The following is a 16,745-nucleotide window of genomic DNA, read 5'->3' on the forward strand; positions in this document are numbered from 1 at the left end:
CTGCTCTCAAGGGGTTATTAGAAGAGAGGGATTTATTTTGGTTGTTACTAAGGCAGGCAAGATAACTGGATGTAAAGAATCTTCATGGAGGAAAAACAAAGATGCAGGATCTCAGAGGGGAGACTAGATAAACTTTTCAGAGGAAGACAGGATTTGGGGATTTGTTAAGGAATGACTTAAAATCAACACTATATAAAGGGTTATATGCAATTTGGACATTTATGAGAAGAGATTCCCTGAGACATCAATTGAAGACTCAAATTATTTGATGTTCAGCTCTAGCCTGTGCTTGAAAGGAGCCTGCCTAATTATTTTTAAAATTATGATTCTTAGGAAAGTGTAAGAAAGGTGGAACATATTAAAGGAAAAGCAGGCAAACAAAAAATGAGAATACATTTTAGATACAATTGCTCAACCAAGGAAATTAAAGATATTCAATATTTATCTTAATAGTGCTTGCTTTAGAGGACCCAGACATTGTTAATTGCAGATCACAGAGATCAAATCTAGAATATTTTGAAAAGACTAGTGACAAGTACAAACATAAAATTTAAGAAGGAATTTAATTCTAGTGAATATTGCTAATACTACATGTGCTTGAGAAAGAACAGGACAAATTTACAAAGCATTTCAAACTTCTAGAAATTCATCTTAAGCTAGGCCAGGCCCAGTGGCTCACACTTGTAATCCCAGCACTTTGGGAGGCCGAGGCGGGTGGATTACCTGAGGTCAGGAGTTAGAGACCAGCCTGGCTAACATAGTGAAACCTCGTCTCTACGAAAAATACAGAAATTAGCTGGGCGTGGTGGCACGAGCCTGTAATCCCAGCTACGTGGGAGGCTGAGGCAGGAGAATCACTTGAACCCAGGAGGTGGAAGTCGCATTGAGCCGAGATCACGCCACTGCACTCCAGCCTGGGCAACAAGAGCAAAATTCCATCTCAAAAGGAAAAAAAAAAAAAAAATAGTGAGCCAACTCTTTATTCAGTAGGGGATCCTGTCCGCTAAGGAAAAGGTAATGGAAGGGCGTATTCGATTCAGGAGAATGCTAGCTAGCCCGACAAGCTGCAAAGCTCAGCCCTTTCTTTACCAGAATCAAAGCTCGCATTTCTACTTCAGTTGATCTGACATGAGTATTTTTTTCTCAGGTGTTTTGAATCTTGGGTCAGAAAGAGCGGTTACCCCTGCGCATGACCACTGTGCCAATGTAACACAGCATATATTGCTTCAGGTCTTGACAAAGGGCTCATTTTTAGTGACTGAGTCCTTCTGGCCACCAGGAGACAGTTCAGTGCCACAACCACTCACTGACACTTTAGAGTTGCTGAGAGGACTGTCTGGCCATGGGAAACTAAGAAGGTCAGGCTTGGTCCCTGAATCATGAGCCCTACCTATTGAGCACTGAGAAAGCACTGGAAAGAGAAGGGAGGACCCAAAGACTTCTAAACTTGGGCAAATGGGCTAAGACCAATAGTGAGGTTGGGATTTTAGGCAAGTTCGGGATAGTTGTCAAAGAAGCCACTGATATACCACTAGTACGATGCAGTTCAAATTACAATAAAAAGTTATAGGGTTTTTTTGGGTCAGAAAAACATGTAAGAGAAGAGGTAAAAGATCACACATGATTCCTCTCCTTTTATCCTCCAAACTAACTCTCATTAACCCACAGAAATGTTTTCATAGGTGGCACCAAGGTAGGCTGCAACAATCATGGCCAATATTATGGAAGAGAAGGACCCTGCCCCGTAATGCTCCACATGTTAATGTTACATGAAAGTGGGACAGGGTCATCTCTGTGACAGTATAGTCACGGAAGCCTCTTCCTGCTCAAATAAGTGGTCTTCATTAAAAGAAACACAGAAGAATCTTGTTTCATAAGCTAATGCTGATCATTGAGACAGCAACGGTTTTAGGAACATGAGGGAAGCTGTTGGAATGGGCTTTCCTTTAAACCTAGCCTGGTTCCACCCTGCTGATGTGGTGGGGGCTTTAAGTCAGGGCCTGAGAAGGACAGCCTAACTGTGGTCTAAGTCAGAGGGCTCCTCATTCCTCATAAGCCGACAAATACATTAATATCATCAGAAAAATTACCAGGGCCTGTGGTGTCCCAAATTCTGACTTCTTTTTCCATTGAAGATCAGAGCACAGAGGAAGGAGATACCTCACTCATGTGCCCTTCTTGTTATATACTCACAGTTTCTTTGTTTCATGACTCCATACCCTGGAAGAGGTTAGTCCTGGATATGCTAAAAAAAATTTTTTTAAATCCCTATCCTAGAATATTGTGGCCTTGAATCAAAGTGTTTTCTGTATGTTTGTGTTTTCATCTTCCTTCCTAAGCCCTATATCTGGGTTTTGCCTTCTCCATCCACAAATCTCAGGATGCTGTGGAGTCTGAAGACACCTGATTGCAGAAAGCACAAGACCCCCGCCCCTCCCACCACACACACATACAAACAAACACAGGACCAGAAAGGAGCGGTTACTGCTGATTCTCTGACATTACAAAAATATCACGGTTGTAACTTCTCACCCTGCCAGTCATATGTTTCTCTGTCACTTGACATACTCCCGTTTGGGGTGTTGGAGGAAAAATCTCTGTGCCAACAGCAGAGACATGGAGCTAGTGTGTCACATCCACTCTATGAACAGAATTCTTACTACTACCTATACCCTAAAAAGCAGGCCATTTTCTAGAGTTTCACCCCCTCACCAGAAAGAATGTATTTGTGAGTATTGGTTGACTTACTATAACAAGAGACTCAAGTGTTAATCATTAAAGGAACCTGTTAGGGCTTTCTTAGAAGTAAGAGGAAGATCACATTTAACTGGAGAGTGCCTTATTGTGGTTTTCAAGGAAGGTCAAAGCTCTTACTTATCCCTGCTCAATCTTCACCCATGCCCAAAGAATTAACATAATTTTGAACCTTACCTTGGAGAAGTGAAATGGGACCTTGTCCTTCAGAAATGCAGAAGACACTGTGCTGTGGGCTGGGGGAGTCACGGAGCATGACAGTATCCATCTCCAGCCCTCACTGGGAATAAAATCTGCACAGTTCTATCTCTTTCCAGGGCAGCCACCTTGTTCTCTGCATGAGAAGCATGGCGGTCCAGATGCTTCCAGGAGGGATCTGGGGCAAAGCTCTAACTAAGCAACATATTATTTTGATTTTGTGTGTCTGGGATATAAGGATGGCCGGTAAGGGGAACAATAAAGTTCTTGAGATTTCACAAGTAATTTAGTGATGTCCAGAATTTGAGGTGCTGATGGCACACCTAAGTGGCAATATGCACCAGGCAGATCAATACGTGACACATCAGAGAAAGCAGAATGGGTGATGTGATGTGCAATGCCACAGAAGCACTGCAGCTAGGAGAGGTGACAGCTAATGGGGATGTTTAGTCTTTGAGTGAACCAACCACATCCCAGAGTAATGGTAATCTATTTCAGTCAATCTTCTGTAGAGACTTAACATTCACCTTTGGAGGAAGGTCCTTTGAGCAGGGACAGAGATGGTGATGTCACTGACAGTCCCCCTTTTACTCTGGGTGAGAGGTCTAGAATCCTCAGCCCCTGTATTCATACCCACAAGGGCCTCATCTAGGTGAAGGCTCCACCTGCCCCACCCTGCCATGGCCACCAGGCTCCTCTGCTGTGTGGTTCTTTGTCTCCTGGGAGAAGGTGAGTCCCCACAAATAAACCACCTGCATTTTTGGATATTGCCAGTTATGATTCCAATTATGTTTCTTATTCTGTCCCCAAATTCTATCTCTTTTCACAGAGCTTATAGACGCTGGAGTCACCCAGACACCAAGGCACAAGGTGACAGAGATGGGACAAGAAGTAACTATGAGATGTCAGCCAATTTTAGGCCACAATACTGTTTTCTGGTACAGACAGACCATGATGCAAGGACTGGAGTTGCTGGCTTACTTCCGCAACCAGGCTCCTCTAGATGATTCCGGGATGCCCAAGGATCGATTCTCAGCGAAGATGCCTGATGCAACTTTAGCCACTCTGAAGATCCAGCCCTCAGAACCCAGGGACTCAGCTGTGTATCTTTGTGCTAGTGGTTTGGTCACAGTGCTACAGAATCACCCGCTCCCTGTGCAGAAACCCTGGTGCTTCCTCTTCTCCTCCAGTACCCAGCAGCTCTCAGCAGCCTTTCTTGCTCCTCCCCTAGCACAGGAAGTACATGGGTTTGGTGTTCCACATGTCCCTCGGCAAGGCAAGAATAGGTCATAAGGACACATCACGTTAGGAAACTTTTGGTAGAAAGTCAGTGGGTGCGATGGTTCCTGGGATTCCTCACACACTTCCCACAAGGGTGCCTGAGTCCAAGTTTGAGGGTGTCACAGACTGGAGCTTTCAAGTGATTGAGTGAGCTTAAAACTGTGCAGCCATTGCACATGGATGCTTATCTCCTTTGCTGCTTTTCGTTATGGCTTCTCTGCCATTTCTTTTCTCGTCTACCTTAAAACTTTCAACATCTTTGATGACTTCCAACATCAATATTGGCTTCTCGGCTTTTTCAGTTGCTCACTTCAAATGATCATTTCCTTCGCCTTGTGTCAGATATTCATTTCCACTTTCTTTTTCTATATTCCAATGACAAATTATTTGAATTACCCCCAAATAGCTTCCTCAAGCATCCTATTGTCTCATGCGGGCTTCTCTTTTCCTCTCTGGTACTACTTCTGCAGCAATTCTTCAACCCCATCAGGACCACTAATTGACTTCTCCTGCAAACATTGCACCGTATATCATCTCCACATGTACTATATTCCTTATCCAACTTAGACTATGTGTTCCAAGATGGTTGTGAAATTTTGCATATGTCTTCAATTCTTTTCTTTTTCTGTTTCTTACCTGGAAAATAAAATGGGGCCTACTCTGTGCCCCTTTCAATGACACAGAGAACATAAAATGTCCCTTACCCTTGTCAAGCGGTATTATACCTATAGAGTGTGTATTGAGGTCTGTAAGTCCCTCTATGCATATAAAATTATATACTTTTCTTCTATTGAAAGAACTTGTTACCTTTTAATGAGTTCATCAGTTTCATCTTTCAATTATAGTTACACTTTTGACAATTATAGAAGCACTAAAAAAAGCTATGCACCCAGAATGTATGATTCTATCACTTTTACGTGTGTATGCACTTCACTTCACATGTACAAAAAGTTAAAAGAATGCTGAATAGGCATATTTATCCATTCTCTTGTAGGAATGATAAAGACAAACTTCCAAGGGGAAAATATTTGCAAAATAATCCATGGCACATAAAATTATTTAAGAAAAAAATAAATCAATAAATATCCCTGTTAAGTATATATATAGTTTTATATGCTTGGGTGAGGAAGAAAAAGAGTTGTGATATATTTTGCTGGTTATTTGGAGAGATAAAATATAGAAAGAGCAGAAAGAACATGATTAGCCTTGTCTTTGTTTAAAATTTTTCCTTTTTAAATTTGATACACTATTTACCATTAAAATTTAAAACAACACCACTGCCATAAAACAATATACAGACAAGCTAAAAAGAAAAAGGAATTTACTATGTAAAAAAAAAAAAAAAAGCGAGAGCTTATAGGCAGAGTATTAAGGGGAAGTTAAAATTATAAAGACCTGTAAGTTTTCAGAGCAGTATAGGCCTCACAGCTGGAGCTGGGATTTTAATGTCCATATGAAAGAGATGACAGAAAAGAGCCAGAATTACATTGCTTGCCTTAATCCTGGAGCTTCAAAATGCTCCCAGACTTTATAAAGTAAAAGTATTACACCCCAAAGACCCAGAAATGTAATTGGAAACTGGATGTTTGGTCAGGCCTTTGGGTGATAGATAAAAAGGAAAAGTTAGGAGAGAAAAATTGAATCTTCAGACTGTGTCTCACATGTGTTTGGAATGAAATATACTCTGCATGGAATGTACACCATATACCCAAAAACTGACAAAAAGGTCCATAACCATTAAAACCCTTGGAGGCCCTGACATTAAGAGATTCAATATGGTTCTGGAGTAAACTTCTGCTTCCAACTAAGATGGATTAACGGGAATCAGATTTAACTTCTTGCCTGAAACAGCTAACACCCCACCCCCCACCCTGTCCCCCTCCACACACACATTCACACAACATGTGGAACGGTCGTCAAGACATTGGAAGCAGGCAACAGAAGACAATGATCTCTGAGAGATGGAAACAACCAAGCTGAGAACTATGACTGTCTGAATACCTGGAGGGAGTTTCCAGGCCGTGGGCCAGAAAGGGGAATCCAAGCAGAGCTGGGTGATCTCACTGAGCTCAGAGTCAGAGTTGGAAATACAAGATCAAAGCAGCTAGATTTCACATGACAGGGCGTTGAAAAGGCGATTGCTGCACAGAGAGAATCCTGGAGACCTTCCTAGGGTCTCCCTTAACCCTTCAGCTGTGCTGTAAGCAGTACATGTGTGAGGAAACTCCCTAAGGTTGGAGAAAGAGCCACTCAACAAGATTACAGGAAATAATGCCTGGAGCTCACAAGGGGCTGAGAGTAATATATGTATATATATATATATTCTCTCCCTATATATATATTCTCTCCCTATATATATATATATATTCTCTCCCTATATATGTTCTCTCCCTATATATATATATTCTCTCCCTATATATATATATTCTCTCCCTATATATTTCTCTCCCTATATATATATATTCTCTCCCTATATATATATATTCTCTCCCTATATATATATTCTCTCCCTATATATATATTCTCTCCATATATATATATTCTCTCCATATATATATATATAATATACTCTCCATATATATATATATATATAATATACTCTCCATATATATATATATATATATATATATATATATATATATATACACACATTGCAGTGAGAATGGGGAACATAGTAGTTCATTGGTCAGTCAGTAGTGGTTTCAGATGACTTTTGCTTCAGTATTAAAGCAAAATAAGCCCTTCACTAAATTTGGCTCCTGGTCTATGTGGGTGAGACTTCAAAATATCAAACTGTTTCCAAGTAACTTAAGTCTCAGAGCAAAACTAAAGAATATTTCTAACATACAAGAATACCTGTTTGGAGATATCAGTATGAATTTATTGTTTTTAAACATATAGATACAACCGTAAGGAAATGAATACATACCTGTGTGAATAATGGGTTGGTATATATACATGTATTTCATACTTCTGTCCACTTAGAAGACCACTAGTGCCCAGATGTTTGTTGCCAAATATTATTCTCCAATTAAAAAAAATGAAAGGTGGTTCTAGGACCCTGAGGTAAAAAATACAAGAATGTTGTAACGAGGTGTGTTAAAAAAAAAAAAGAATGGGACATATCTCAAAAGGACAGAGGAATCAATCTGAAAGAGCTTCTCCAATGACTAAGGTTGGAACAATTTGTAAAAGAAAATCCACAAGTTTGCACTGAGAATGAAATGATTAAATAAATAATAAAAAATGTGAGAAAGGACAATCTCCTACTGAAGAATTCCAAATTGCATGTGTAGAAGAAACAGAGGGAAATAGAAAAGTCACTGTGACAACACCACTGTGAGTAATTGCCGCACATAAGACCCAATGACGAGTGCTAAAACTAGTGGGTGTAACTAATTTTAATTACTAATTAATAACTAATAACTTTAATAACTAATTAAGAAGAAATGGATCATTTATACAGTCACAAAGTATCATCCCCAAAATATTAATTAATATGGTGGTTTTAACATATGCCCACACATTCTTTTATACTCATCTCTCTAGATTCCCCTTTCCTGGATTCAGTGGCCTGCCTCTAATGAACAGACAAGGGAAATAGAAAAATGGTAACCAAGTGACCAAAGTTAATGAACATGACCCATAATAAGTCTTGTTAACCTCATGTGCATTCTCTTATGATGCAATGTTGTGATGTTATCATGTGACTACATATCTGTAATACTCCTCCCCTAAATCTATAATTCCTGTCTAATAATGAGAAAGCATCAGACAAATCCAAATTGAAAGAGATTCTACAAAACACCTGACCAGTAATCTTCAAATGTCAATATCATTAAAAAGAAGAAAAGAGGCTGTCACAAATTGAAGAACGCTAAGAAGATATCACACTTAAATGCAATATGGGATCCTGGATTAGGTACTAGGGCAGGAAAAGGTCATTATTAGAAAAACTGGGGAAATCTGAATACAGTCTTTAGCTTAGTTGTGCCAGTGTCAAATTCTTAGTTTGTGTGATGTTAGCACTAGTGGGTGTTGGATGACGGATATAAAGTCACTCGGTAGTATTGTTATAGCTACAAGACATCAATTCTCCAGCTTTGGGTCACCTGAGTCCCTACCAAGCCAACTTGTGAAGCTGCCGTTAGTTGTCCTTACTCCCCCGTCTCGGAGCTCTCAGATAGACCTAGAATCAACCTCTTCTTCTTCTTTACCTCTGCTTCACTGCATCCTAAATGTGGCAAGGTGGAGGGGTGGTGAGGGAGGCTGAGCAGAAGCCCATCATTCAGAAACCCGTCACTAGAGCTTCTCTGATGGTTCTCTGAGACAGGGGCTCCCCCTGTAGTCTCCTTTGTGCACAATCCCAAGCACGCTGGGCCACACAGGCTCCACCAAAGCTAGTTTTGTGAGGAGGCAAATATTGAGGCTCCATTGTGAAGAGAATGTCCATGTCAGATTTACATACAAAAGATTAAAGTTGATGCATTACTATTGCAGGAAAATGATACCTGTGAGAACTTCCAAAAGCCAGATTTTGTATTGTGTAGCTGGCTGAATAATACCCCTCCCGACGAAGACATTCACATCCTAATCCCTGGGATCTGCCTCTGTTACCTTAGATGGTGAGAGTGGACTTTACAGATGTGATGAAGTTAAGGATCTGGAGATAAGGAGATTATTTTGGATTAGCCTGGTGGCCCTTAATGCAATTACATGTGTCCTTATAAGAGATAGCCAGGGGGAGATCAGACACAAATGGAGAAGAGAAGGCAATGTGACCACAGAAGAAGAGATTAGAGTGATGTGACCACAAGCCAAGGAGTGAGGCAGCCACTAGAAACAGAGGCAAGGAATGAATCCTCTCCTATAGCCTCCAGAGGGAATATGGTCCTGATGATACCTGGATTTTGGTCCAGTGATACTGATTTTGGACTTTTCCGGAACTGTGAGAATAAATCTCTGTCATTATAAGCCAGCAACTTCGTGGTAATTTTTATAGCAGCCACTCAAAATTAATACACTTCAATATGTCCAGTTAACCTGAGACTAGGCCAAGAAACTCATGTCCTCGTAATATTTTCTGCAAACCTTGCTCTCATGTTTTTATCTGACACCCACCTCAAACTATAATGAAAAAAATAATTTTGAGACTTCAATGTCCCCCTGTCTGGGGTGTGCCTTCCACAGTTCATTGGAAAAGTCTAGTCTCCTTTCAATATTTTATTCTAGCAGTACTCCTCTTGAAAGAGTTTTAGGCATTGTTTTATGTTCTCAGTGCACATATTAAAAAGAAAAAAGACAAAGACTCATGTCTACTTGATGTTTACATTTTTGCAGGGAGGGAGAGACAGAGATAAACAAATAAGTAAGGCATATAGTGTATTAGCAGGTGATACCTGCAATGTAGAAAAGAAAAGGCAGACTAAGATGAGGGAGACCAGGACTGTCAGAGTAAGGAGTGTTGAAATGACAATACATTGTTCAGAGTAGGGCCCAATGAGGAAGTGACCTTTGAGCAATGATTTCAAGGAGTTGAAGGAAAGAGACATGTAAGTATCTGGGGGAAAAGCATTCCAGTCAGAGGGAGGCTCCAGTACAAAAGCCCTAAAAATATTTTAGGACCAATGAGGAGGCCCATATGACTGAAAAATTAAGGAAGGGAGTGGTAGAGTTTACTTCCAAGAGGTAATGGGACAGGATGGATCATATAAGACCTTGATGGCCTTAAGTGCTTTGTTGTTTTGTTTTCTTATCCCAAATAAAACTGGGAGCTAGTAGATGATTTGGAAATGGGTGACATGATCTAGCATGTTCTAGAGGGCTGAGTTTGAGAGCTAGTTCAGTAGTAAGTGAAAGCAGGGAGATCAGTTAGGAATCTATTGCAGTAATCCAGGAAAAAGATGATGGTGGCTTTGTCCCGAGGGTTAGCAAAGAAGATGATGAAGAAATGGATGGATTCTGAGTGTATTTTCATGATAGAGCCAGTTGAATTTCCTAATGGATTGGCTATAGGGTGGGATAGAAAAAGAGGATTCGAGAACCACTCTAAGGTTTTCAGCTGGAAGACTGTTGGTGGAGTAAAGAGGAGGATAATCTTTCATGTTTTTGAGCATGCTGTTTGCGAGTGGTGGGGGGATAAAGTTGATTGGAGTGCATTAGAGAGATAATGGGAAAAGAGAATTTGGAGGTAAGTATTGATCATTAGCAATAGCAACAATAGCTACCATAGGTTGAAATGCCCCACAGTCTTTGGGGATGTGATACATGAGGGAAGACAGAGCTAGATGGGATGAGGTAGGATCCAGACATCAGACTCAGGAGCTATGAGTGGTATATATAAGGTTAACACCTAGTCAAATGCATCAACAGGTTGATTTTAATTGATGTCAGTTTTTCTCCATTGCCGCCTCTAGAGGCAATCTTCTTCAGAGAACCCTGGCTAGGTCTTCTATGTTTCATGTCCCTAGAGGGAGCTCCTGAGGCTGTGGACATTGGCTAATATGCTGATGTCACTGGAGGCCACATCTTACAGGGTCAAGAGACAGATTTGCTTTCCTTTTTCTCATGCTTGTAAGCTCCTTCATCTGGAAACGTGATTTACCTTGGTCCTGCCATGGTTTCCAGGCTTCTCAGTTTAGTGTCCCTTTGTCTCCTGGGAGCAAATGAGTCTTCAGGTACTTAAATATCTGTGCTCTACCCTATCCCAGTCTATTCATGTCATGTATTCTGATTTTGTCTCTTCCCACAGAGCATATAGAAGCTGGAGTTACTCAGTTCCCCAGCCACAGCGTAATAGAGAAGGGCAAGACTGTGACTCTGAGGTGTGACCCAATTCCTGGACATGATTATCTTTATTGGTATCGACGTGTTATGGGAAAAGAAATAAAATTTCTGATATACTTTCTGAAAGAGTCTATACAGGATGAGTCCGGTATGCCCAACAATCGATTCTCAGCGAAAAGGACTGGAGGGACATATTCTACTCTGACAGTGCAGCCTGCAGAACTGGAGGATTCTGGAGTTTATTTCTGTGCCAGCAGCCAAGACACAGTGCTTCACAGTCATGTCCTTGCTGTGCAAAACCACAACCTTCTCCTCTCAACTCACAGCTGCCCAAAAGGAAGGCTTTCCCTGTGCCTCCTCCCCCAAGCGAGGAGAGATAAAGAACCAGAATTAACTCACAAAATACAAGAGTATTCCAAGAAGATTTGGGTGAAAATACTTGTGGTTTGGGAGATCACTGAAGTTCTTTAAACAGAACTAAATCTATGTGTTTCTGGTTTTATTTTTTAAAGTGTATGTTGCCTGGTTATAAAGCAGACTTCCTGCCTATCTTGCTGCTCTGAAAGGTTTGTGACTCTGACTATGAGGCCACATTCTCTATCCCTTCTTATAGTAAGAGAAGCAAGTCTTTCTGATGAAAATAAAAATAATGAATAAAAATGCGTTTACTACCGGCTTTTAGGATGCTCAATGATGATGCTAGTAATGTGGTAGTAGTGACGTTGGTAATGGTGGTAATGAGTTTAGGTTGCTTTTGTCTAGCATTTATAAATTTCCAAACACTTTAAAACAATCTCATTTTAGAGTGGAACAGCCAAGTCCATTATCAGAGGTTAATGCTAACTTTCTGTCCACATAGGGTCTGAGTTTTTAATGTAAAAAATATAGTTAGCACTATAAATAGATATCTGTCAGCCGATACAGAACATTTTTTAAGATCACTTCCAGTTGCTGCAATAGGAATATGTATTCCTATTTTATTCTTTTTTCTTTTTTTTTTTTTTTGGAGAGGGAGTCTTGCTCTGTCACCCAGGCTGGAGTGCAGTGGCATAATCTCAGCTCACTGCAACTTCTGCCTCCTGGGTTTAAGCGATTCTCCTGCCTCAGCCTCCCAAGTAGCTTGGATTACAGGCGGCTGCCACCATGCCTGGCTATTTGTTGTATTTTTAGTAGAGACAGGATTTCACTATGTTGGCCAGGCTGGTCTTGAACTCCTGACCTCAAGTGATCCGCCCGCCTCAGCCTCCCAAAGTGCTGGGATTACAGGCGTGAGCTACTGTGCCCAGCCTTTTTTTCTTTTTGAGACAGGGTTTCATTCTGTCACCCCGGCTGGAGTGCCATGGCAGTGTGATCACCGCTCACTACAGCCTCGACTTCCTGGGCTCAAGCAGTCCTCCTGCCTCAGGCTCCCTAGTAGATGGGAATATAGGTATGCATGACCACACCCAGCTAATTTTTTGCATTTTTTGTAGGGACAGGTCTCACTATGTTGCCCAGGCTGGTCCTAAACTTCTTGGCTCAAGTGATCTTCCTGCCTTGGCCTCCCAAAGTGCTGGGATTGTAGGCATGAGACATCATGCCTTGCCTGGAATATGTAATTCTTAACGAGACCTAATGGTATAATACATTCTACCTGGTTCAACTGCCTTCTTTTAATATCTGGATTCCAATATTCTGCTCATGTTTCAGCCACGTTTTTGCAAACAATCCTGAAATTCACTCTAATAATAACTTTCATTTTCCCAGTCTGATTGTTATTTAGCACCTCAAATTATTATTGAACTCATATCCTAATCCTGATTAGGCAAATGAATAGTGAGAAAATATTACAAGTGGGCTTGGATTTTAATTTTTTCAAATGATTTAAAACCTATTTTCCTTTTCTAATGATCAAGATCCAATTTTTAGACAATCAGTACTCTCTCTTTCTATGTGGACATGTAATATGAATAGGTATGTTTCTGTCACAGGCATCACAAACACATATCTTGCTTGAAACTTGTCCATGAACTCCTTTAGTATGGTAAGAACAAAGAGAAATAGATTTCTAAAGCATAGCCACATATTGGACATGAGTTTTTGTTCAAAATTTCAGCTAGAGAACCCTAACTGGTGCCTTTCCTTTTATTGTGTTATGTAATCCAAGGTCATAATAAGTAACTAAATTATTGATTTATTTTTCCACTCTGTAATCTCTCCATTATATTTAAAAATAGCAGCTATGAGTCAAAACAAGTTCTTGGTGGGTACATTGCCTCAACTCCAAAATCTGAAAAGTGGAAGTTTAATTAAGTGCTTTGCCATTTCATACTATAGACACCGAATGTTCTACCCTGTAATGGGCACACAGTGGCTCTCTTTATAGTTCTGTGAGCTCAAGTGGTATCTTTATGTACAATTTTTATAATTTTTTTTATTTGTTAGTCTTAAGGTATGATTGACAGAAAAAATTGTATGTATTTAAGTTATACAAGGCGATGTTTCGATATACATTTACATTGCAAAATGATTACCACACTCAAGCTAATTAACATATCCATCACCTCACAAAGTTACCTTTGTGTGTGTATGTATGGGAGAATGATCTACTCTCAGAAAATTTCGAGTGTACAATAATCATTAACTATAGTCACCATGCTGTCCATTAGGTCTCCAGAACTTTCTAGCACACTCTAAAACATCAACTTTAATTCTGATTAAGCCTCAAATATGTCTTCAGGTTGCAAATAATAGCTATTTTTAGATTAGCTATAAATAATGAACAATACTAGCATAAAAGATGGAAAGAATAAATGCAGATAAGGGCTCTAAGGTCTTTACACTTTCCAGGAAGTGATAAAAGCTGCAATTTAAATTATACGTGAAGAAGTCAAGGATGGCAACTCCTATAAGCAGCTGATACTTCAAACCTGGAATGTCTAGTGCTAAGCAGCCAGGACCCCTGCACCCAGCACACCTCTCTTTGGCATGATAGGAGGATGAGGGACCAGGGTCTTCTCCTCCCATGCTGCCCTTGGCCTTTATGTTTTGCCTTTCATTAGTAAAGTTTCTCCCTTAATTATCACCGTATGACAGGAAATTCATCCTAAGCCTGGACAAGTGAGAGATGGTAACTCTGAAGCAGACCCCTGGGCATGACACCACATGAGGCCACACCCAGAAAAAATTGCAAGAACTAACAAGGTATTTCTTACAGAATCCCTAAGAGAACATGTCTGTCTGGATTTAAGTGTCTACACTCATAAATACACAGCATATGACTGGATCAGATGGAACTCAAAGACTTTCAGTGCTTCACGGTGCCCATCACTCTCATTATCCTGAAGTGGTGTTGGCAGTGGACTCAGCAGGGTGCTGTGAGGATGGTGAGGCTACACACATATGATGCTGACCAAGCTGGCTACACAGATGGGCCAGACTCACCCTGTGATGGTAGACAGAGCTTACCAACGGGGTTCCACGAATGGACAACAGGCATGCTGCTGTAATAATCCCCTCAACCATGATGGAAGTCAGGCAAGACCCAGGCCATGAGAACCTTGAAAATAGTCACCTCTAGCCTCGAGTATTTCCTACTGTTTGCCACACTGTGCCTACAAATGTCATTTATGATACAGCTTCAAATTTTCATGTTTACGAAAATTATTATCAGCCTTATCCAATCTGATATTTTGAATGAAATCACATTAAAACTACATATTAATTTAAGAACCGGTATCTTCATAATAGTGAGTCTTCTACAGTTTCCTAGACCACTAAAAAATCATGGATTGCTATCTCAGACTTGAAATGGGTGATCCTTATTCTTCTCTCAGTCAGACCAGTGAAAGGTAAAGATTCATGGCAGCTAGTTCAGCAAGCTTCTAAAAGTCAACTTCTAATTGTCTACTTTAGGACAAAAAAGAAATAATATCCTTAGGAAGGCCACCATGCAATTCATTCTATCTGAACCATCCTTACATAATATCATTTCTTATAATGTGTCCTCAACATCGTGCTCTGCATATATTTCTCCACCATCTCCAAAAATCCTCTTAGCCCAGGCCTCCTCAAACTTTAATGTGCATGTAAATTATGACCTTGTTAAAATGCAGATTCTAATCCAAACAGTCAGGGTTGGAGCTAAGTTTCCCTGTATTTTGAACGAGAGTCCAAGTGATGCCAAAGCTGCCAGTCCATGGGCCACACTGAGTAGTCAAGCTCTAGATGACACCTATAATAATTACAGGTGTAAGGCCCCTCTTCTCAAGTATCATTTTGCACAGTTCCTGGACTAGGTCAGATACAGACCCTACTTACCACATGTATCTCTGTACTCCAAGTATTGTGTAATCATCAGTTTTCCTACATCTAGGCACCAATATTTTAACATATATCGTCATGGTGTAAATAGAAATTAATTTTCTATAGTAAATACACTAAGTACCTAATCACATTCATGCGTCTTTAATGTGAGCAGCAAAAAGCAAAGGCACTATCTTGACGGTTTTCGAGTGAGACTTTAGCAAATACTATCATTATGGAGAAATCTTTGGGCTGCTTTTTAGGATGTGAGAAAAGTGGGGTAAAGTGAGGAGAACTGGATCAACACAGGACAGGGACAGGGGCAAATATGGGGACACCTGTCGCAAAGAAGCAGCAAATGATATAGAAAATAAATATCTGTTCCATCCCTGTTCCAGACAAGCCCATGTACCTGCCAAGTAGGAAGCTGTGTATCACATTGCAACAACGAATGACCCCGGCCCTGGTAAAGTCGACAGCAACAGTTATCGCAGGCAAATCTGCCTATCAGGGACTGGAGACTCTCTAAACTCCCGCCCCTCAACCCAGGAATCAGAGCCTGAGACAGACAGATGCTTCATTCCTGTATGGGGTGGTATTCCTGCCATGGGTCCTGGGCTTCTCCAATGGATGGCCCTTTGTCTCCTTGGAACAGGTGAGTACCGGGCAGAAAGGAAATCTTTGAGCAAAGCTATCTTGTCCTCAGTCTGCACCTTTCATTCACAGCAGTAACACTGTTCTCCTTAACTCTGACTCCAAATTTGTCTTCTTTCTCTACAGGTCATGGGGATGGCATGGTCATCCAGAATCCAAGATATCAGGTTACCCAGTTGGGAAAGCCAGTGACCCTGAGTTGTTCTCAGAATCTGAACCATAATGTCATGTACTGGTACCAGCAGAAGTCAAGTCAGGCCCCAAAGCTGCTGTTCCACTACTATGACAAAGATTTTAACAATGAAGCAGACACCCCTGATAACTTCCAATCCAGGAGGCCAAATACTTCTTTCTGCTTTCTTGACATCCGCTCACCAGGCCTGGGGGACGCAGCCGTGTACCTGTGTGCCACCAGCAGAGACACAGAGCTGCAGTGCTTCCTCCTCTTTGTTCATAAACCTCATTGTTTCCCAGATCCAGGTGCTTTCTCTAGGACTTCTCCCTCACCACCTCTCACAACAATAGGAAGTGGGTTTGTGGCTGTCAATATCTCATCTGTAGACAGAAGTTGAGCACAAACCAATAAAAACCATTGACAGTTATGCCAAGAGTAGAAAAGTGGTTACACATGCCTGGCATTCAGTTGGTGGTATTTTCCCAGGATCACATTTAGAACCCATGCTGTCCTTTTCAGAAGATGAATAGCAACATTTTCTTTCTTTTTTTTCATTGTTTTAATCTAAGTCAGAGGCTTAGAAATATAAGAGGTGATATGTGAAGAATTATCG

At 40.7% G+C, this 16,745-nt stretch overlaps 3 gene segments (V, D, J or C); all 3 read left to right on the forward strand.

The window, feature by feature from the left end:
• Positions 1 to 3,632: 3,632 nt before the first annotated feature.
• Positions 3,633 to 4,376, forward strand: LOC129485465 (T cell receptor beta variable 12-5-like). The segment is given in 3 exon segments: positions 3,633 to 3,681; positions 3,782 to 4,073; positions 4,322 to 4,376. Coding segments are annotated over 3 exon segments (396 nt in total).
• Positions 4,377 to 10,828: 6,452 nt separating this feature from the next.
• On the forward strand, positions 10,829 to 11,539 carry LOC129485466 (T cell receptor beta variable 14-like). The segment is given in 2 exon segments: positions 10,829 to 10,910; positions 10,985 to 11,539. Coding segments are annotated over 2 exon segments (567 nt in total).
• Positions 11,540 to 15,876: 4,337 nt separating this feature from the next.
• LOC129485467 (T cell receptor beta variable 7-9-like) lies at positions 15,877 to 16,529 on the forward strand. The segment is given in 2 exon segments: positions 15,877 to 15,958; positions 16,084 to 16,529. Coding segments are annotated over 2 exon segments (495 nt in total).
• Positions 16,530 to 16,745: the final 216 nt, after the last annotated feature.

This window comes from Symphalangus syndactylus, chromosome 6, assembly GCF_028878055.3.
Source record: "Symphalangus syndactylus isolate Jambi chromosome 6, NHGRI_mSymSyn1-v2.1_pri, whole genome shotgun sequence".
NCBI classification, from domain to species: domain Eukaryota; kingdom Metazoa; phylum Chordata; class Mammalia; order Primates; family Hylobatidae; genus Symphalangus; species Symphalangus syndactylus.